This window comes from Mangifera indica, chromosome 7 (assembly GCF_011075055.1).
Source record: "Mangifera indica cultivar Alphonso chromosome 7, CATAS_Mindica_2.1, whole genome shotgun sequence".
Lineage (NCBI taxonomy): Eukaryota > Viridiplantae > Streptophyta > Magnoliopsida > Sapindales > Anacardiaceae > Mangifera > Mangifera indica.
The window spans coordinates 13,164,902-13,186,535 of record NC_058143.1 but is presented as its reverse complement, the minus strand read 5'-3'; the positions used below and the strand labels follow the sequence as shown (position 1 = coordinate 13,186,535).

At 32.2% G+C, this 21,634-nt stretch overlaps 3 protein-coding genes and 1 pseudogene across 6 annotated transcripts; 1 reads left to right on the top strand and 3 right to left on the bottom strand.

The window, feature by feature from the left end:
- The first annotated feature begins 2,557 nt into the window (after positions 1-2,557).
- On the top strand, positions 2,558-3,628 carry LOC123221498 (annotated as a pseudogene).
- Positions 3,629-4,543: 915 nt separating this feature from the next.
- LOC123221865 (serine/threonine-protein phosphatase PP1-like) lies at positions 4,544-7,630 on the bottom strand. Of its 4 annotated transcripts, none has more exons than XM_044644822.1 (6): positions 7,455-7,630; positions 7,305-7,348; positions 6,941-7,141; positions 5,623-6,182; positions 5,152-5,355; positions 4,544-5,056 (listed from the first exon to the last, which is right to left on the bottom strand). In XM_044644822.1, the coding sequence occupies exons 3-6, from the start codon at positions 7,134-7,136 to the stop codon at positions 5,048-5,050; spliced, it is 969 nt and encodes a 322-aa protein (XP_044500757.1). In that variant the 5' UTR covers positions 7,137-7,141; positions 7,305-7,348; positions 7,455-7,630; the 3' UTR covers positions 4,544-5,047. The 4 variants fall into 4 exon arrangements, with proteins under 4 accessions (XP_044500757.1, XP_044500756.1, XP_044500754.1 ...); XM_044644821.1 differs by having other exon boundaries at positions 4,544-5,009; positions 7,305-7,351; positions 7,455-7,627; XM_044644819.1 differs by having other exon boundaries at positions 4,544-5,009; positions 7,455-7,627.
- Positions 7,631-10,319: 2,689 nt separating this feature from the next.
- Positions 10,320-11,205, bottom strand: LOC123220082. Its single transcript, XM_044642092.1, has one exon. The coding sequence runs from the start codon at positions 11,156-11,158 to the stop codon at positions 10,493-10,495; it is 666 nt and encodes a 221-aa protein (XP_044498027.1). The 5' UTR covers positions 11,159-11,205; the 3' UTR covers positions 10,320-10,492.
- Positions 11,206-18,591: 7,386 nt separating this feature from the next.
- Positions 18,592-20,109, bottom strand: LOC123220293 (bidirectional sugar transporter SWEET17-like). Its single transcript, XM_044642405.1, has 6 exons — positions 19,928-20,109; positions 19,798-19,834; positions 19,507-19,717; positions 19,266-19,427; positions 19,074-19,193; positions 18,592-18,965 (listed from the first exon to the last, which is right to left on the bottom strand). The coding sequence occupies exons 1-6, from the start codon at positions 19,962-19,964 to the stop codon at positions 18,792-18,794; spliced, it is 741 nt and encodes a 246-aa protein (XP_044498340.1). The 5' UTR covers positions 19,965-20,109; the 3' UTR covers positions 18,592-18,791.
- Positions 20,110-21,634: the final 1,525 nt, after the last annotated feature.

Here is a 21,634-nt window from a genome sequence, read left to right as displayed (position 1 = left end):
AAAACATATAAAAGTGAAATATGTACCCATGCATGGTTATCATGTTTTGTTGTGAGTGTTATTGATTAAAAGAAGCCCAATTTTATTTATTGATAATTGATAAGATTAAGAACTGACCCGACATCAACTATGACGTATCAGATTTGTCTGAATCTCTAAATATTTTTAATTTCAATATACTATAATTTTTATGTATATAATGATAGATTGATTTGATTATGTATGAATATGTTTGTTAAAGTTCATATGAATAATTTCATAACGCTCTAGCCTTGCTCAGATCCCTGTGGTTGCTAGATCTCATTGCACCTTCAATAGTACTATAGTTTTGGTGTAAATTTAAACACCCAAGCATGTTTGTCTAGTTGATTTCACCTGTTACCAGCCATCAAAAACTCCAGGAAATCGAATATGTAGCTCCATGGAAAGATGAGGAAGTTTTGACAGCAAGACAATTCAGTTTCAAACCAAAATTATCAAAACGAGTAATATTATGTATACCTATTTTTAGTATATAAGTGAATATATTTTTATATGTGTCATCGTATATTTAGTTCTGGCATAATAAATGAATGTTATGTACTCAGTGGGACACATTTGTTCCCTTCCGATCGTTCTTGAATGTAAGAGCTCGAAATGCCAAAGAACTCCTCTCGTTTCTTGTCCTAAGGAGCCAGTGTATTCTACTTGATTATTTTCCAACAGTCTGCCTCTTAATCCAAGCAAGGGTTGCAGTCCAATTAGAGCTCAAAGCTTCTTAAACTTGACCTATTTGCCCTTTCTTCTTAACCAAGTGGCATGACAGTTTGTTGTCGTGGCAGCTCTATCTTCAACCCAAGTACTTGATTAAGGCAGTATTCGGTTGCTTCTTTGACATCCATGGGATACTACAAAACCTGTTGTATTTTCTCTGTCGTCCACACCACCAGCAGAATCACTATTAGTAAATGCAAGAAGTTTATTGGTTTTCTCTTTTACGAATCTGATGTCATAACTCGTGGTTCCTTAAAATATATATCTTAAAATTCTGTTGTCAGCTCCAGGATGCCGTTTGCTTCCTCTGTGCATGAATCTGGAAATGAGATTCACACCAAACGCAGTATCCGGTCGGGTAAATGTGAGATTCTAGATTGCTTTTCATCTAATTTATCAACTCCATCATTCAAGGATAATTTATAATTTGTGTATTAAGGGTAGTTATTAGCATCACATGATATATCATACGTATTCTATAATACGATGCGATACAGATGAAAATAATACATATCATAAAGTGTATCATAATTAATACGTATAATAAACATATCATATAATACGATATAACACGATATATATTATCGATACAGATTAATACATTTTTTAGAAAAAATAATGATATTGTAGATATATATATTAAAAATCTTAAATTTTTAAAAATGTTTACGATATTATTCAAAATAATGACCTGTCAATTATATTTTTTTTATTATTTTATTTCTTAAAAGTTGTATCATACGATACAATACTTGATATATAATACACATAATTAGGTTTTCAATACACGATTATACTGTCTTGTTTTTGACATATTTACAATTTGACACGCCCAACAACCACTTTAAAAGATCAGCAACATACTTTATTCGGCAAATGAAAATCCCAGCTCCATCTTGTATCACTTCAATGCTCAAGAAGTAAATGTCAAATTTACTATATCAAGCTTCAGGAGCGTGTTTTAGTCCATAGAGTGCTTTGTACGATTTATAAACCTTTTTTTCCAACCCTTTTTTATCTCAGAGCCCTTAGGCTACTCCACATATACTTACTTAAGTAAATCATCATTAAGAAATGTTGATTTTACATCAACTTGATAACTATCTAACCATTGTAAACTGCAACTGACAAGAAAATTCTAACAGCATCAAACCTAGCAGTGAGAGCAAAAGTTTCTAAGAGAACCTAGGATTTGAGCGTACCCTTTTGCCACCAATCTTACCTTATTTCTTTGCAAAGTCCCATCAGGATTGAATTTGCACTTTGGATCCGTTTGAGACCAATTACTTCATTTCCATTAGGGAAATCCACCAAACTCCATGTTTTATTTCTCTTAATGGCAGCAAATTTTCCCTCCATTGCTTGGAAACTTTTCAAAATGCTTAGTGGCTCTCCATGCTTTTCTCATTGGAAATTTGTCACGTTATTGCTTCACAGAGACGCATGCTTCACAAGGCTTGTGATTTAGCTCCACCAATGTGAGGACTGAAGCCATATTCAGCTTATGCAACAATTGCAGGCTAGTGAAGTTGAGATGATTGTATCATTTATGCCAAAATATTAAATCAACACTTTGAGCTTTGAAGGCATTAAAGGTGATTTGAGATAACACAATAAGAAACATTTTGTTTGCTATCATTTTAGTTGAATAGATCGACTTCATGCTCCTCCTATGAAAAATCATACATTTATCATTATCAAATAAAACATACTAACTTTATCTCATCTTTTGACAGATACTAAAAAGATTTAGTGCTAAAGATTCTTGCTGTGAAGTTTCTCTTCGTATTTCCTGACTTATTGAATTCTTCGTGTTATTGTTTGCGGAAATCCTGGTGGGCTGTGCATTTCTCAAGGCGGTCACTTCCCACCATTTTCATCTGAAGGGAAACCTCCAAAAAAGGTACGCAAGGGACACAACGATTTGACCCTTTGTAGGGTGTTCCACAAAAAGAATTGCTGTGATACTACCCAGACACATGCTGCTTTGCAATCCATTAGGAGGCTGGCTTCAAAGGGGGAGGCCAACCAAGAGTGTGTGCATCTCTGGGAGTTATTGGAATGTTCAATTTGTGATCAAAGTGTTGGCGTTCAACCTGGACCCCCTCTGATATGTGCCTCATTCTGTGTCAGAGTCTATGAAGCGTGCTCTAATGCATACTTCTCTATGGATGCTAAGACACAGGTGTCTAATTTCTTGGAAAATGAAATGAACTAGGGGTGTGGCATTTTGGTGTTTTAGTTGATCATATATTTAAGATTTTTGTTTGCAAACCTAAGGTTAGGCCACAAAGTCTTCTATTGACACTTGCACGAACTAAACTATATGTTTATTAGGCCAAGAATAATTGCTTTAGCTTCATTTCTACCTTCGTCACCAATAAGTTAGGGGCTTATAAATTGGCGTAGTTAATAAGCATGTTATACTCTTCCTTTAAATTAAGTGGCACTGGTGCTCTTAATGGATTAATCCTCATGTTAAAAATTGGAGTTTTGATATATTATTTCCTGAGGGATGCTGGGAACAATTGACAAGTTGGTACTATACCATGTCTGTGTCTCTTGTATATTTGTTTAAAGGAGAGTGAGACTGAGAGGTTGACACAGAAAGTAGAAAAAGTGTGTATTTTTAGCATTTCTCTTTTTCCCAAATACTTGATTATATCAATTTTCCTGATGAGAATCCCTTTCTAGGTTCTAGCACCATGTGGAGTAAACGAGTTTTGTTTGTGGTAGAGCTGCCAAATGGGCCGCCAATGGCACTGAGTTCTGCCGTTCTGCAGGTTTCGCTGTTAAATATCCTGATGGCATGTACTCTGACGTAGAAGAAACATCTTGCTCTGTTGGTAAAGCAAGTTTTGGCGAAGATTGCTGATTCCTGGATAATTTCACAATCTGAGGAGCCCCAGAAAGCTAAGGAGCTCAGTATGTCAGAAGATTTCCAGCAGTGGCTGCAGGAAATGCCATTCAGCGACAGAGTTTCTTGGGCAGTGCGGGGAATGGTTCTTACAGCGGGACCATTGTTTGTGAGGTGTGACAACTGCTCCGTTGGCCTGCCTATATCATAGCACATTCTTATTAACACGTTTTTTGATATCTGACTTGTTTTGATGGTTGTTCTACCGTGCTAAATTTCCTTCATCCTCTGTTCATCATTTCAAACTCTAGTCTCTCATACTTTCACATTTTATTGACAATTTCAAGCTGTTACCTTTCTGTTCATAATTATTCATTGTATCTAATCTATTCATGCTTCCCAATCACGTAAGGAATTGAGATTAGTCTCTTTTATGTTCACCTGTTTTTTCTTCGAATACCCAGTAAAAGGAAGAGCCATAATCAACGTCAAAACTGGCAGCTATTCAACGCACAGCGAGGAAACTGGAAGGCAAGATGAACCAAGCATATCCTGTTAGTCAGGGAAATAGGAGAGGCGGCTAGGCAATAAATGTTGCCTTATATGTAACATAGTTATCAATGTTAGTTTGCAGGGTCTGTGATGATTCTACATTTCATTTTAGATAAGAAATATAACATAGTTACCAATTTTGACAGATTATAAGCTCATCTTTGGAGGCTTTGCAAGCTATTTACCAGACATATTAAGTTTGTCACTTTGCTTGTATTTTAGCAACTAAATCTCCTCAGGCTGGTTTTTAAGGATCTTTAAAATATTATCTTTGATCTAGAACTGGAGTATCAAAATTAGACTTTGAATCTTATATTTGCTTTATAAATTAATATAAATGTTGTGATAAACTATTATTTTCATTGAATGCAAAACACTTGATTCTTCTTAACGTTGGAAATGGTTGGAAATGAAACATCTCATGTTATGTACAAAGTTTAGCTCTTTAATAGGAGCCACCCTGCTAATAGGAGAGAGCTGAGCAAACCACAAATGGCATAATTTAATTACAAATACTGAAACAAAAATCAAGGGAAGACATTTCGCAAATCATACCTATACCAAATCAGCTGTTGCAAAAAGAGATCAAAGGATGCCAAACGCAAAAAATTCCTTTTCTTGCATAGAAGATGTGTTTTGTTGATTTACAGATTCTTCTATTCTTTTTCATAACACCTCCCATTGCAATTAACTTTTGGACATGCTCCGCTAGTCTTAAGGCTCAGTTCCATGTCTTAAAAGAATTGAAACTCTAGCATGAAGCAAGCTTTCTGTATCTCATATTTGAACTAAAAGAAAATGGCCAGAAATCCCTGGTTCCATATCAAGCCTTCCCAGTTTTCGGGGGCTGTTCAAAGAATGATAATGAAATGAGGTTTGGAATCTTTAGCCAATCTAATAAACATAAAAAGGCAAGATCAAAAACAAATAAAAGCAGGAGAAACATTATCAGAAAACAAATAAAAGCTGGAAAAAAAATATAATCATACTTTCTTAAGAGGCGTCACCCGCGAATTAGAACCACTTGCAGATGCTGTATTATCAGATGGCTTCAATATCTGAAAGGAACACACAAGCGCTTCATTGACACTCAATAGAGCACCAGCATTGTCGAATTCCCCACCATAGTTTGGAGCTGAAAAAATTGTAACTAATCTTCGTTTAGCAAAAAACTCGTATCCATCCTCCACCACCTGCCATTTGACCAAGAAAAATCATAATTAGGAAGTGCAGGTGAGATGGTTTAGGCTGTATGTTACACAAAGTAATTGGTATCAAATTCTTACTATCAATTGAGGACTTAGTGAATTACTATATATCAGTGCTAATATCTTATTTGGCAATGATTATAAAACTAGTTTCTAAATGAATTCAAAGAACAAAAGGTAAACTAGTTTCTCTAGGTTCAAACAAATCTGTGCTAACGATGATATTGTATGTTATCAAAGACAGTGGCTTACCTGATGGCCCCGGCAAATGAGATCAAGATCATTTTTTTCCAAGAAGTCAGCAACTATATCCGGTCCAAAGATGCATGAAACACCTCGATCACTATCTGCCCAGCCCTCAATGTTACCATTAGGGTCAGACCATAGCAGATCACAGAGGAGACCATTTTCAGGAATTTCAGTAGGCCTAGTGATTTGCCCAATTTGGTCCAAATTTTGCAACTCTGGAGAAAGTCCTCCATGCATACAAAGTATCTTCTCATCAATGAGTGCGGCCACAGGCAAGCAATTAAAGCAGTCAGTAAAAATTTTCCAAAGCCTAACATTAAATCTCCTTTTACACTCATCATAAAATCCATAAACCCGATTAATCTTAGGGTCTTCATGGTTTCCCCTTAAGAGGTGAATTCTGTCTGGATATCTTATTTTATATGCCAAAAGCAAACATATTGTCTCCAAACTTTGCTTGCCTCGATCAACATAATCCCCAAGAAAGAGGTAGTTTGCAGCAGGAGGGTAACCACCATGTTCGAATAGTCTGAGGAGGTCTTGGTATTGACCATGAATATCACCTGTAAAAGCCAGAAATCTTTGAAATAACATATATCAGTGGCAAAAAGAGAACAAGCTGATAAATGGCATTAATTTTCCACAGATTTTCTGAAATTTTCCCCAGATCAACATGGTAAAATCATACACCAACCATTTAGGCAAACTGTATCTAGTCAAAAACATATCCTTTTTACAGCTAATAACCAGAGTTGTATCTCATGTTCATCAAGCATAAAGTACCACTTCTTATGTTCAAAAATTGACCAACATAAACATAATAAAATTTTCTGCATAATCACAATGCAACTAAATATCTCACACAGATTATCACAATGTTCATCAACCAAGATAAAAATTCCCAAACTCTCCATCAATCATACCAACTCGCAAAAAAGAAAACCAGAATCTTACATTAGATTTTCCTTCAAAAAATGCTCCTCAAAAGTATCCTTTTTTTGTTGAAATGGCTAACATAACCATAGCAACACTTTGTCTAGAATTTATTCATAATTACAATGCAACTTATAAACAAATCTGGCACACAATTTATCACAATCAACAGATAATAATTCTTCCTCAGTTCCCCATTGATTACACTAGCTTGAAAAGAAAAACAAAAGAAGCTCTTTCAATTTTGCTTTCTTGATGATCCCCAATAGTTCTATGCATCGCAACATTAAATATATTAAAATCAATATTGTAATTTCCAATTCAATATCAAGAAACATAACAAAATTTTTATGTCATCAAGGGAACCAGAGGGTGATAGAAAGCTGACCACATATGCGAATAGGAGCATGAAGCTCAAGAAGCATAGGTTCAGATAAGAAAAGTTGGCGAGCGTTGACACAAAGTTGGCGGATCTCTCCCTCTGATAATTGCACCTGCTTTCCCCCTCTGCCCTCCAATAGCCTCCTTATTATATCATCCAATGCTGATTTATCCATCATCCCTTCCATTGTCATCATCATCATTTTATCTTCAATTCAATTCACACCAACCAAATTTCATCAGAGAAAATTGCAAATGAATTCTTCAATTCTAAAAAGATTGAACAGAAGCGTATTGAGAAAACTGAAAAAAGGTAATACAAATGAATCAAAGATCAAAATTTTAGAGAGTAAACAAGGGAAAGGAACAACCTTTGAGATAAATAGATCGAAAGCTTCAACTTTAAAACAGAAGTCTGCTAAATAAAGAAAAAGATGAATCAAACACACCAACTTTTTGGATACCTAGAGAGGGGAGAGAGAGCAAAGATAGGTCAACAAAGCGAAAGCAAGAGAATTTACCTGATAAATAAAATAATAAAAAGGCAGAAACATATTAGAATCAAAAGAAATATATTAAGGAGATTGGATATGACGATTTGAAGAAGAGAGATAAATAATGGAAATGGGTTGTCATTTTCTTTATGTAACTCGCATTATTTGATTAATTTCTTAGCCAACAGTTTAGGATTCTTCTTTAAGATGATCAAATGGGGTAAAGTTGAAACCTTCAAAGGCAAGACAAAATATAGCCAAACAAGATGTACACATGGAGAGTTTTCAAGTAGAGATAATCTAAGTTTGGTAATAATTGGCTTCATTAAAAAATAAAAAAATCAAAACAATTTCAATGAAAATTATTATTCCCTTTGTATAATATATATTTCAATCTTTATTTTTTAATTGTTTGTTTTAAATATTTGAAAATTGAAAAATCTAAAATATTTTAGTATTCTTTATCTTATTATAATTCAATCTCTCATTTTTTAGTCAAATTTTATATGTCATTTAATTAAGTTAGGATTTAGGAATAGATAAAGGGCTTATGTCTCACAACACAGCATTTATTTAAATGTATGAATTGGGTAATAATCATCGATGTGTAATCAAGATTGTGGGAAGAGTCATGGCTCCAACAAAACGGCCTAGTTTGTATTTCATTACGTACTGGTGGACCTGTCATCAGCCAACTGTATTTGATCTGATTGATTAAATAAAGCCACCTTGGTCTTGGTAGGCTTTACTTTTATCACTTTGGGTAGTTGGATCAGCTTGTCTTTCATTTTCAACATTATTGTATTCATTAATCTGTTTATGTGGATAGAGAATTGGGGTGTCATTCTTCAGCTTGGAGTACAAATGTTACATTTAATTTACTTCCTATAGGCTTCCTTCAAGGCAAACCTCTGCAAACTTTAAGAAATGACAGATAATAGTCATAGTATAAATTGTGTTGCTCAATGACAATATTATACTATGTATACCTATTTTGAGTACATAAATATATATATATTTATACATGTCATCATATGATTAGGTGTTATTTTATTTTTAATTTAAAATCACTTAATCACATAATGCCACATATTAGTGTGCACATATTTGTGTATCCAACATAGTTACACATAGTTCACATTCATTTCAAGCTAAAACTTATACTGAACTTAAACTAAGAACATACTATAGAAAGAAAAAGCCTCAACAAGTTTAGTGGCCTGTCAAACATTCTGGTGCATTTAGGCTGGGAGTTTCACCTGTACGTGGAGTTCTTCTTCATGGACCTCCGGGTTGCTCAAAAACCACCCTTGCGAAAGCTGCTGCTCATGCTGCCCAAGCTTCATTTTTTTATTTGAGGTTTGATCATATATGATAGTGTTACAACCTTACCAGAGGAAGGATAAACATCCCCAGAAACTAAGGTGGATTTGACCATCATTTTAGCCTAGGGATTTAAGAGCCGTAGTTTTCATCAGTGTGATAAAGTTTGACAAGAATGTCAAGATATTGCTGATAGATGATTCCCACAATTCAGCGATTTCAGTCCCAGTAAGCATTCTTTCCCATTATTCTGTCGGACATCGTTTAACTGCCTCTAGTTACTACTCACTCAGGCATTTGCTACGGCCTACTTGGGTAAACAAAGATCATTATAATCACCAGATAAATAAAAAATGTGCAGGGAATATTCCAAATAGTTCAGCTTTGGTCTTTTTCCCTCATCAAACAAACATATATGAGTAAAGTAACCCTCTCTGTAAGGATGGCACATTTTGTAGAATTATGCTCACTGTAGGACAAGCAAGTGAAGCTAATACCAATTTTAAACCCGAACTGGAGTGATATTCAACATTTGAATCATGAGGAACAGGAGTCCCAATTACGTTATACATATTGCCAAAAGTTAGATGTCCAGCAATTAATCTACATAATTTCTGTGGCACTATATGGAGAGTCTTATATGTCAATCCTATATGACTCCAGTAAAAACAAGCCTGGGATTTGCAATATTTCTATGGTACTCAACAGAATCTTGTTTCTTCATCCAGAATTTTCAGAAAGTAGTCTTTAAAAAAAAAACAGGCATACAATTTATAACACATTAAATACCGGGCGCAAGGAAAATGCTACTCTTTTAAAAGTTAACAAGCACTTTTAAAAGTCTGAGTTGATTTCATAATGTACAGGAAAATATTTCAACCTACTCATAGCAAATGACCGTGACCAACCATAAAAAGATGAGTTGTTCAATCATTTTCTAGAATGGCTTAGTCAATTTTTTGGCGATCTTTGGAAAGAATGAATCCCAGATACTCACCAACTTAGTGAAAGGTGGAAGGTAAAGCAAAATCACAGCAAAACCCCACATACTTTTCATCCCCAATATCACAGAAAATCAAAACACTGCAGGCGCATTCACACAAAAGCTATAGTAGCAGACTCAAACTAAAAGCATGCAAAAATTGTAGCTGTTCTTGACCAAAGAAAACATCATTCTTATTGAAGGCAGTGAGAAATAGACATCAGAGCATTGCAATTAAACAAAGCAGCAAATTCCCCATTTGTTAATTCAAAGCAAATAAGCTTTATTGTCCAAATTCTACTACAATGCCTCTCTGGATCTAGTAACAAGCAACACATGCATAACTTAGAAATTTACAACGAAGCCATTATCCTGAATCAATTTAACCTGATCTTAGCTAAACAGTTCTATTCAAATGGCAAGAAGTTCTGTACTTCGGTGTCCAAATAACCAAACCTCAGAACCATGTCCCTAAATTTCATTTATTTTTCAGAAAACTTTCTACAATATCAACTTTAAAATAAATATTAATATGACAGATAAGTAAACAACCTCACAGATTCTTAACCCCAATTCCTAGAACAGTCTAGCAACAACAAAGGCGAAGAGTTCATATCACAGATTAAATTAAACGTGGAGTTGAAAGTTTCCCCACTTTACTTACAATCTGATCATAAAAGTCATCACATTACCCATAAAAATTTATCAAAATAAGCAAAATACAATAGCAACTAATCACAATTAGTCACAATTCTACAATTCAAAACATGTTAAGCACAAATCTCTGCCAAGAAGAAGAAACAAATATACTTTTTTTCATCTTCTTCCTTACTTGGTCACTGTGGCAATTAAATCCGCATCCACATTGAGGACACTCTTCAAAATTATCAATGGCAAAGCCAGCAGCAGCAATCCCAACAGAGAAATCAAGATTATCACCATGTCTTGAGACCTCAATGATATCAACCCAGATGAAATAAAGCTTCACACTAACACCTTCCAAGCTTGAAATTTTCCCATTTGAAATGTACCCTTTAACGGTGGGTTTGTACTTGAGTTGATACGACCCCTCAAGAGAGAAACCACAAGAACTGTTTAAAAAGGCTGAGAATTTACCAGATGATTGTTCAAGATCATAATCGAGAACCCCTTTTGGGAGAATACCAACCGGGAAATCGTAGGTTTCGAGCATCTGATAGGCTGTTGGCTTTGTTTCAAGTGAGTTTTGTTGTGATGATGAAACAAAAGAAGGTGAACAAGTGACGAAAAAAATGATAGAAAGAATGAAGATTGTAACAGAAAAGTTGAATCTTTGAGAGAAGAATGAAAGCGAACCCATCTCTGTGTCTTTGGTTTGTATTCTTCGTTGTTGTGTTGTTTGTTTGATCTTATTGTTCCACTGCCAGAGCTTGTATCTGTATGTCATATAAGATAAAAGAACGGTAGTTGAAGAAAAGCAAACCCAATGCCGAGTCTGTTCTCTTCTGTGCTGTTACCTGTTAATACTGTTTGCGTATGAGCCAGTTAGCTGGGTCTAAAAATGGGTTGGGCTAGGTGGGCTTTTAGTTCAAATAAAAAAAATTAAGTTAAAATAATATTACGTATACTCATTTTAAGTACACATAAATACACACTTATATATCTCATTATATAATTAGATATTATTTTATACTTAATTCAAAATTATCTAATCATATGATGACATATTTATATACTCAAAATGGATATGTATGGGTTTATTGATTAATTTAACACTTTGTATTTGATCTCATAGTATTTAGTATAAAGGAATAGTGTTATGTGCATGATTTTTGTGGATAAACATCAATGTGTTATCGTATAATTGAATAGTTAAAAATTAAAAATAAAACAACACCTACTCATATAGTGATACATCGTTTTTTGTTTATAAAATTGTATACATAGTTTAATTTTTCACTGTTAATAATCCAGAATGAATAAGAAAAAACAACTAAATGATCTTATAAATAGAGTTTATAATTCAATAAAACTATATGTATAATTTTATATAATGACAATGACATGTCAATCTGTAATTGGGTATTATTTATTTTTAATTTAAAATTATTTAATTATATGATAATATATTATTATTTATATAAAAAATTATATATATTATTTATCTATACAATACTACTTTGTATAATTAATCAATTTTAGAAATAAATACAGTCACGTGAATAATTAAAATAATTAAAATCATTTTCTAAATTTAAAGGTTTTATTCGTTATTATATGTCAAAAGTTATGTTGCAAAGGTTGCTTTCTTTAACAAGTAAATGGTTTTGATCATTCACAAGGCCAAAAGACATATTCCCACCCAAGGTTTGTGGTAATCCACTAAATATTAAAAATCTGAACTCTTGCCTATGAGTTGTAAAAATTAATAGAAACAATTAGTGTTGGGCGCAAATTTGGATAATTCATCATGTTCAAATTCGATAGAGACGAAACAAAGAGAAGGTTTCTTAAGAAAACTCGTCTGAAAATGGAAAAGCAACAAGGGAAAATATGATTTTTTTAAATTTAATCCTAAAAAAAATTATTAGTTTCCTAAACTTAGAGAAAATGAATAATATTTTATTATTTTTAATATATTATTGGTTAAATTATAATTTTACCTCTAAAATTAATTTTTTTAATTAATTTTAATAGTTTATTGATGAAAGTTTATATTTTTAATACTTAACAAATATCAATTTAGATTTACAATAAACTTTGGGTTATCATAAGTCTTCTGGCCTATTCACAAATCAATGTAATTATTTTTGTACTTGTTCATAACCATTACGATTGTTTATGTGTCTAATCACAAACCAAAAAGATGTCCTTTCGTTTCTTAGATAAGCCTTAGTTAAGTGAATAATCATAGAAAATCTTAGTAACATTTCTTTTTTTCTCACTTGACATACTTGATAACTCTTTCACTCGAAACATGCTACTTTTTATAGAATTTGTCGAAGAAATCTTCAATGTGTGTAGAATGCAAATTTCTAGAGTCTTATTGTATCTTGGAAGTGAAATCACATTATCCTAAAAAGAGCAAATAGGGTGTAATATCACTTTAAAGTAAGTGTTACTTGCCTAAAGGCGTATTCACTTTATTGTTGTTTCTCCACTACTTCCTTCCAAAATTTCTAACAATTTCAAAGTGATATTTAGTTTCTACTGATTTAGAGTTGATCAATCAAGAAATCTACAAGTTAAAACGATTTGATAGTTTTAATTTTATGCGTTGGTAGGATAAAATAAAGTTTATTTGATCGAATTGATGGTGTTTTTATGTCTTAGAATAGTCTCCATTAGCTCAACCAATGTTAAAAGATTATGATAAAATCAAGTTTGTACATAAAAAAGAGAAAAGATGATATATGCTACTAGACCTGTGAAACCCTGTTGATTACTTTATTAAAACCCTGTAGAGGCTTTAGATCGTGCCACCGGCCTTGCAATCCTACCAGGTTAACCCGACATGCTAGGCTCATCAATTGGCAGGCCTAAACATGACCCAATCCTTACACATGATAGGTCATGTCAGATTTGACTCGATATGATCTATATGACATATTGTTGTGTTTTTGTATTGTAAAAGACGTTCATTATCATCTCCCAAATTACTTATATGATATGTTTTGCTTCATTAAGTCTCCACAAGATACTTGATGTGCTCAAGAGAAAAACCATGGTGGATTTATTATTTACTATAATAAACAATAAATCCACCATGAATCAAGTTGACAAAATGCAAGTATTAACTTATAAACTTAAAGATCTTAAGGTGAAAATTTCTGAATCTATTCAAGATTTTGCATTCATTTCAAAGTTGCCTTCAACTTGGAATGATTACAGAAAGAAATTATTACATACTTCAGTTTATCTCACCATTGGCCAACTCCTAAAGCACAAGGAGAAGAACCATATTATTATTTATATGGAAAGAAACAACATTTCCAAAGAATGCAAATTCTCAAGGTAATAGAAAACTAAAAACACCAACAAGTCATATATAATTGAACAAGAGCCCACTGAGTTGACTGTCATGACATCTGAACTTCACATGACAGCACCAAATAAAAATGTTGGTTCGTGGTATGATTCCACAGTAACTACACATGTTTGCTGTGACAAAACTTTGCTCAAGAATACTGAAGATGGTGATGAGAAATTGCTAATGGGAAATAATGATACTGCAGAAGTCATTGGCAAAGGAACAGTGAAACTACAATTTACTTTTGGGAAAAAGCTCATTTTAATGAATGTTGTTCATGTTCTGGATATTAGAGAATCCCATATTAGCAAGTATTTTATGTAAAAGGCTATTAATTAAAGCTTTTCTTGAAGCAGAAAAACTAATGTAGGGAGTGGGTATTCTTACAGTATCTCTTCTCATTTATAACATAACAGATTAGCTCATGTTAATTATAGATCTTTAAAATTCATAAATAAGCATAATTTCATTTCTTGTATAATACAAAATGAAAAATGTGAAATATGTTTCCAAGCTAAAATGACTAGAAAACATTTTTGAAAGGTGGATAAAAATTCTGATAATAAGGAATACAATAAGAAAAATAATTTGTTAATCTATCTTTTATGATTTACATTACTTTATTTGATTAATAAATACTAAAAAATTTCGATAATTTTCTATTATCAATGATAATATGACAGGTAATATAAATGGTAATTTTATTTTCACATACATCTTAGGTATTAAAAAATTATCAAGGTAATCTTTATTTTATTATAATTATATTCTTATTTATTAATTTTCTTAGGATAAAAATGATATAATTTTCAATTAATATAGCAAGTAATATAAAAAATATTTTAAAATAATTATACCCAAAAATATTTAAGTAAAATAATATGCTAGTATTCTTTTATTACTTCTAACAAAACATAATAATTATTTATACCTATCAACTTTTATCAAACATAATAATAATTTATATCCAGTAATCTTCAAGGTAATCATTTAATTTTGAAAATAAAATATTATACAAACCTAATGCACCCTAAAATATTTTTGAATGAAATGCTTTGTTAACTAGAGGTGGTAATAAATATTTTTTTCATAGTAGTAGTGATAATAAAGGATATGCACATGTTGATTTAATGGGAACTAAGGATAAAGTCTTTGACATATTTAGAATATTTAAGGAATTAGGAGGAAATAAAAAACAAAAGAGAAACACAGTCTTAAGGAATGATAAAGGTGGTAAATGCTCTCCTCTAGAATCCAATAATTTTTGTGAAGAAAATGAAATGATATATAAGAAAAAGTGCATCATACACTTCACACAAAAATGAATTAGCCAAAAGGGAAAATTATAACTTTGGTTGATATGGTGAATGTTATGCTTTTAAATGCAAAACTACCAAATAATTTGTGGAGAGAAGTTTTGCTAACTACATGCCATGGACATAATAGAATACCATCCAAAAGGTTAAAAGTTTCACCTTATGAAATGTAAAAATTGTAGAAAACTAAATCTTAATTATATAAAAGTGTGGAGTTGCATAGCTTTTTGTAGAGTTACTGACCTTAAAAGAAGTAAATTAGACCTAGAGCAATCAAAAGTGTTTTTGATGGATGTGCTCAAATGTGTAACATCCCTCTTTAAAAGTAATTTCTTCGAAAGAGAAATATTACTATTTTTGATAATATAGGCATGAACCTCTTAATTTAAAATGTAGAAATTTAAATCTTTGCATAAAAATATTAAAATAACCTTCCTTCATAATTATCCAACATAAACATCAAAAGATCCTCATCATGAATGAGGCCAAATGATTATTTCCCACCCAAGGTTTGATGCAAACCCAACCTCCCATCCATTAATTATCAAAAATTTAAATATCTATTTATCTGTTAAATTTTGTTGTTACTGTTAAGGGTAAAATTATCATTTATCAAAATATTTAAAAATTAAAAATTTCTCGCTCCCCCGCAAGGTTTAAAAATTTAACAAATTTCTCCCACCTAAATTTTGAAAAGTCAACTTTTCTCCTTAAAGTTTTTTCAGCCACCATTACTGATGGCCAAAGATGACGACCACTGCGTTCTCTCTCCTTTCTAGCTTTTCTCTCCATCTTAGTCCATCTTAGACCATCATCAACCAGTTTGGTCAACTGACGAAGACTTTTTTCTCCATCCCAATAAAGACGACAAATCATCTTCGCCTGAGAGACGAAGATGAATTATCATCTTTGTTTGGATAGAGGAGAGAAACCTCTTCTTTGCCTGTGACAAAGAGATTCGTTGGTCCGTGATGGCTAAAGATGGACCAGGATGAAGAGAGAAGCCATGAGGAAGAGAGAATTCAGCAATTGCCGTCACTGGCTGCTCTTAGTGGTGGCTGGAAAATCCTAGGAAAAAATGTTTATTTTTTAAACTTTGGATAGGGGAAATTTGTTACATTTTTAAACTTAATAGAGAAAATGTGATAAATTTTTAGTTTTTTTAATATTTTGCTAAATAATAATTTTATTATTGATAATAATAATAAAATTTAATAGATAAATAGATTTTTAAGCTTTTAATGGTTAGTAGTTGAGAAATTAGCTTTGTGTCAATCTTTGGGTGGAAAATAGTGTTTTGGCGGATGAATAACTTTAGATATGTAGAAATCATAACATAAATAGTCCGCCATCAATTACATTAATATAATCAAATAGACGATCATAAGGAGATGGCAAAACTGCCCTCATGTAGTCTCCATTCGCTGACTCGCCTTATCCCTGAAGGAGTAATCAAGTTCTTTGTACTCTTCCTAACAGGCCGACAGAGCTACAAATTTGCAAATTATATACATTAAATTTCACAAAAATCTATTAAAATTATGCATGTAGGATCATGACAAAACAAAAGTTAATATGTTACCAGTTTAATCAATCCGTATCAACCCATCTGAGCATTTCCCTTTTACATGCTGAAAGAAGGCTTCTCCATAAGGCAGCCAAGCAAACAGGGAATAAGGGCTCTCAGGAATCAGATTGTCGAAGTCAGAAATCGAGTTGCAAAGTTGATATATGGCGTTAAACTTACTAGCTTTAAAATATGATCGTTGCTTGGTGGAGGATCAAGAAGAAAGAGAGAAAAGAGAGCAAGAAGAAGAAAGACGACCACCTTGTTGAATGTATTAGCCATTTATGTGTTTGGATTGCAATCAAATCTACAAATTCATAAAACATAACACCAAACCAAGTGAAGTAGGTCTAAATCCACCATGAGAATGGTTCAACCCATGCATGTTAACGTACAGATTTTAGCATAAAATTATGGATAATTTATACATACAAATTTAAATTCTCTATTTGAAATCCAATTCATATGACCCGTTTTAGTATTACATTAATTATAAGAAAGCATATATTTTATCGTATTAATTCACAGCCCATCATTATTTAGTGTTAAACCTGAATATAAAATCTGAACCATATAGTCAAACTTCATGTAGAGTTTCTCTAATTTAAGATATATGTTTCTACGCATGAATACTCATAGGATGTTTTTGGTTCACGTTATTACTGAAAATAAAATATTATCATAAAGATAAATTATTTAAAAAATTTATTGGATATAAATTTGTTATTATGTTTGATAAAACTAGTGTATATAAATAATTATTATATTTAGTTTGAAATAATAAAAGAATATTAATATATTATTTAATATATTATATGAAAGATTAATGGATATAAAAATATTTTCTATATTACTTATTATTTTAATTAAAAATAGAAGGCATTTTTGTCCTAAAATTTTAATAAGTAAGGGTAAAATAGTAACAAAATTAAAATTACTTTGATAATCTTTTAATAGGTAAAATAAATACGATAATAAGATTACTTTCTATATTATTTATTACATCATTATGAATAATAAAATATTAACGAAATTTTTTACTATTTTACTAACAAAGAAGATAACCAAAAGTAATAAAAAGTTGGTCAAAAGACTTTCTTCCACCCAAGGTTTAGTGCAAACACAAATTTATATCCGTTAACTTTTAAAAATTTAAATATTCATCTGTCTGTTAATTTTAATTGTTATTGTCAGAGACAAAATCTTCATTTAAAGATTTTATTTTTTAAAAAAAAGTTTTTCTTTTATTCACCTTAATTTTGAAAACTAATCATTTCTCCCAACATTATTTTGAAAAGTTACTTTTTCACCCCTACCACTTGGATTTCTACGGTTTTTCATATTTTAAAGTTAATAGTCATCCCCCTTAAATTCTAAAATATTATATTTACACCCCCAAAAAATGTGTTCTCCCTCTCTAGTGATCGTACGTCCTAAAGATTGACTTCGACACACCCAAAACCATCTTTTTGGCACATTTGTATCATTTTTAGTGATTTTCCAATGTGAAACAACCTAAAATCATCACGAATCCGAAGAGATGTTTTCAACTCTCTCTCTTGATTTGGAGTTTCCAACAACCTTCTCCCTAGTGGTCAAAGACAACAAAGAGAGCCGTGGTGTCGTTGACCACAAGGGAGAAGGTCTTTTGGGTTAGCACTAACCTTGGTGAGAATAAGTCTTTTGGCCTAAAAGATATTAATATTGATGATGATAATTATCAAATCGTTATCTGTGATATGTTAGACTCATAGTGTATAATGATTAAAGATTTCATAATTTAATGCACGTCCCGACTGTCGGTATAATATCAATTTCCTACCTGCCTATCAAACCCAATGGCAAGGCTCATAGGTGACCAACATTTAGTGACCACATTTGACTGACGGTTGAAATCATATTAGTTGTTACTACTTCCATCCACAAGTCTTCTTCATGCATGCTCAGACAGACTATTAGCAAAGCAATTGACAGCCAAATTCTCACTTCAATTATTATCCCTAAATAAAAGATACATATCTTCATATGAGTGCATGACATGAGTGGACAATACAAGGCGAAAATCAACACATAAAAAAAGATGTAAAATTGTAAAGTCAGGGTTTCACTCTTGGAGAAAGATGAAATTAACCCTATAAACTTGACCGATTCTTAGTTTTAGTGGCTTTCACTCTTCGTCTTGATGCTTTGTAGCTGGGTTGTCAGTGGAGATGAGAGGTTCCTGTTGACGTCCATCTTCCAAATCGTTGCGTGAATTTCTCTTGGATGACTTCGGTTTCCAATATATTGCATAGAGCACCAATTGCGCTGTGCCAAGAACAAATCCAGTTCCATTTGGGATCTGTAAAAACGCATTTAGGGATCAAGTCAACTCAACTCAACTACAAAAGAAAAAATAATGCGAAAATTAATTTACCATATATAATTATGAGCATTGCTGGGAACTTACTCCAATAAAAAGATCTTTCGTAATCACAGCATAGATAGTCCATACGGTTCCATTAATGAAGAGGATAAAGGACAGAAGGAAAGGCATGTACTCCACACTCTTAGTGGTCACCACTGTTTTCTGTGCATTAATTCAATTATTGATATCGATTGATGAGGATTTTCTCAAAGAAAATGCATAAAATTTTGTTACCATGACTGAAAGAGGTGAGCCGTAAGTGACCAAGCTGAAGACCAAGGACAAGAACCCTGAAACCTTGATTTGCACTTCTCTGTCGAATTCCAGTTGAGTAATTAACACTGCAGCAGCAGGAAACGCCACATCTAAAACCCCGGCAAGTATGGCAGTTTGAATCTAAAAACACATGATTTTAACATGTTAATTAATCACATATTTCATAATTAAACACTGAAATCAATAAAAATTAACGTACCCTCATTCTTGGAGGAGCAAATATTAGAAATATGGTGACGTAAATGATCTCCAAGACGCCTCCAAATCCATTAACAGTGGCCACAAGCACACTGTTAGGCTTCACAATTCCATACCAAACCCAACAGTATGCGTTTAACAATTTGCATACGTATGGAAGACTCTCAAACAGCTCGGTTGATCTTCTCTCCACTATATGCCAAAACGTTTTCCTGAAGTAAACACCAATATATAACATCAAGGACTTAAGATAAATCAAAAATAAGAAACTTTTATACATATATGCACTTACGCAGGAGAAAGATAAACCAGGCCGGTGGTTATGTTGCCTGCAGAAACAGACGATCAAATGAAAAATATTATTCTTTTATTGCATAAATTTAAACGGTATATAAACTGGTTTATATAGATTTATTATTTACCTAAGAGACCGAAGAGGAAACTTAAGCTGATTGCCATACTGAGAAAGATTGACTGATAAAAAGCTTCAAAAGTGCCAAGCTTTCTGGTTTGAATTGTGCACCTGAAAAGCTTAAAAAATGCCAAGCTTTCTGGTTTGAATTGTGCACCTATATAATTTAACAAGTCTTATAGAGAAATTACATGACTCAATGGTTGGATGCATCCAGCCCCACCAGTTTTATCGTGTAATATTATTAAAGATTACCTAAAACTCATAAGGGAGACAAATTCGTGGAGGGAAATAAATTTTATTTATTGGAATTAAATCATGAAGAACCTGCCTTTCATTGTCTCGGTTGTCTTATTATCGTCCTGTCTGATGGATCAGAGCTGACGATAGTGGGTTCATAAAATGGAAATGACCGTGATGTTAATTTGTTTTTAATTGTCTAAAGCGATCAACACATGTGCACAGTGTCTTTGCCCTTTTGATTTCAAGCCTTATATATATATATATAACTGACGTTTTAAGTAGATGCATTGGATGAATCGTGCTTGTCACTTGTCAGGCAAGAAAATTCTGAGGTTTTCATCACTTACCAGCCGTGACTGAAGTTGGATGAAAGGTAAAGTAACCATGTTGCTCTCCTTCAAGCTCTAGACCCTCTATTTCTTCCCAAGCTTTTCCAATTTTGCTGCATAATCCTTCACTTCACTCTCTAAATCTCGTCTGCACCAATGATGACCACGACTGGATCGAGGGTCACCTCTGCAAGGATAGGGCTAACTAGTTAGGAAAGTATGAAGATTATTGTCTTTGTTAAAGGGGAAATTGAAATTTTTAGCACTTTTTTATTCCGTGTATACAAAATTGCCACCTATCCTAAAGCTTTCACAAATATACCACAACAGTACTCACCTTCCCCAAAATACCCCTCTTCAATTTTTCATGCATAAATTCTCTCTCCTCTTCTCTGCAACTTTTTTTTCTCTTCTTCCTCTTCTTCCAAAGTTATAAAGAAATCACTCTCTCTTCTCCCTCATCTTCAAAAACAAAAACAGGAAGGAAACAACCAAATTCTTCAAATTAAGAATTCTTCAAAGTAAGGATTTTTACAAAAAAAAGGGGAAAAAAAAGAGCAATCTACAAGAGAAAAAATGACCATCGAAGAAATGACCATGTAAGATGATCATGTAACAGAATTTAACTGGAAAAAGAAAAAAATTGATATTTAAGGATTTAAGTGAAACAAAAAAAACTGGGCATTTAACTTAAAAAAAAAAAAATAGTTGGCGTGAAAGTTGCTGTGTAACGCCAACTTTAAAAAAAAAATGTATATAATATTAAATAATATTATTATATTAATATAATATATTATATACTATAATATTATAATATATTATAATTTATATAATTAAATTATAATATTTTATAATATAATATTACATATATAATATAAAATATATTATATATAATATATATAATTATTACAGGGGTTGGCGGCATCGCCAACCCCTGGCGTCGCCAGGGGTTGGCGATGCCGCCAACCCCTGGAAATATATATTATATATATAATAATAATATTATAATTATATATTAATATAATATTATTATATATAATATAATATATAAAATATTATAATTTATATAATTAATTTTTAATATTATTATAATATTTTATAATATATAATATTATATTATATTATATATAATATTATATATTTTA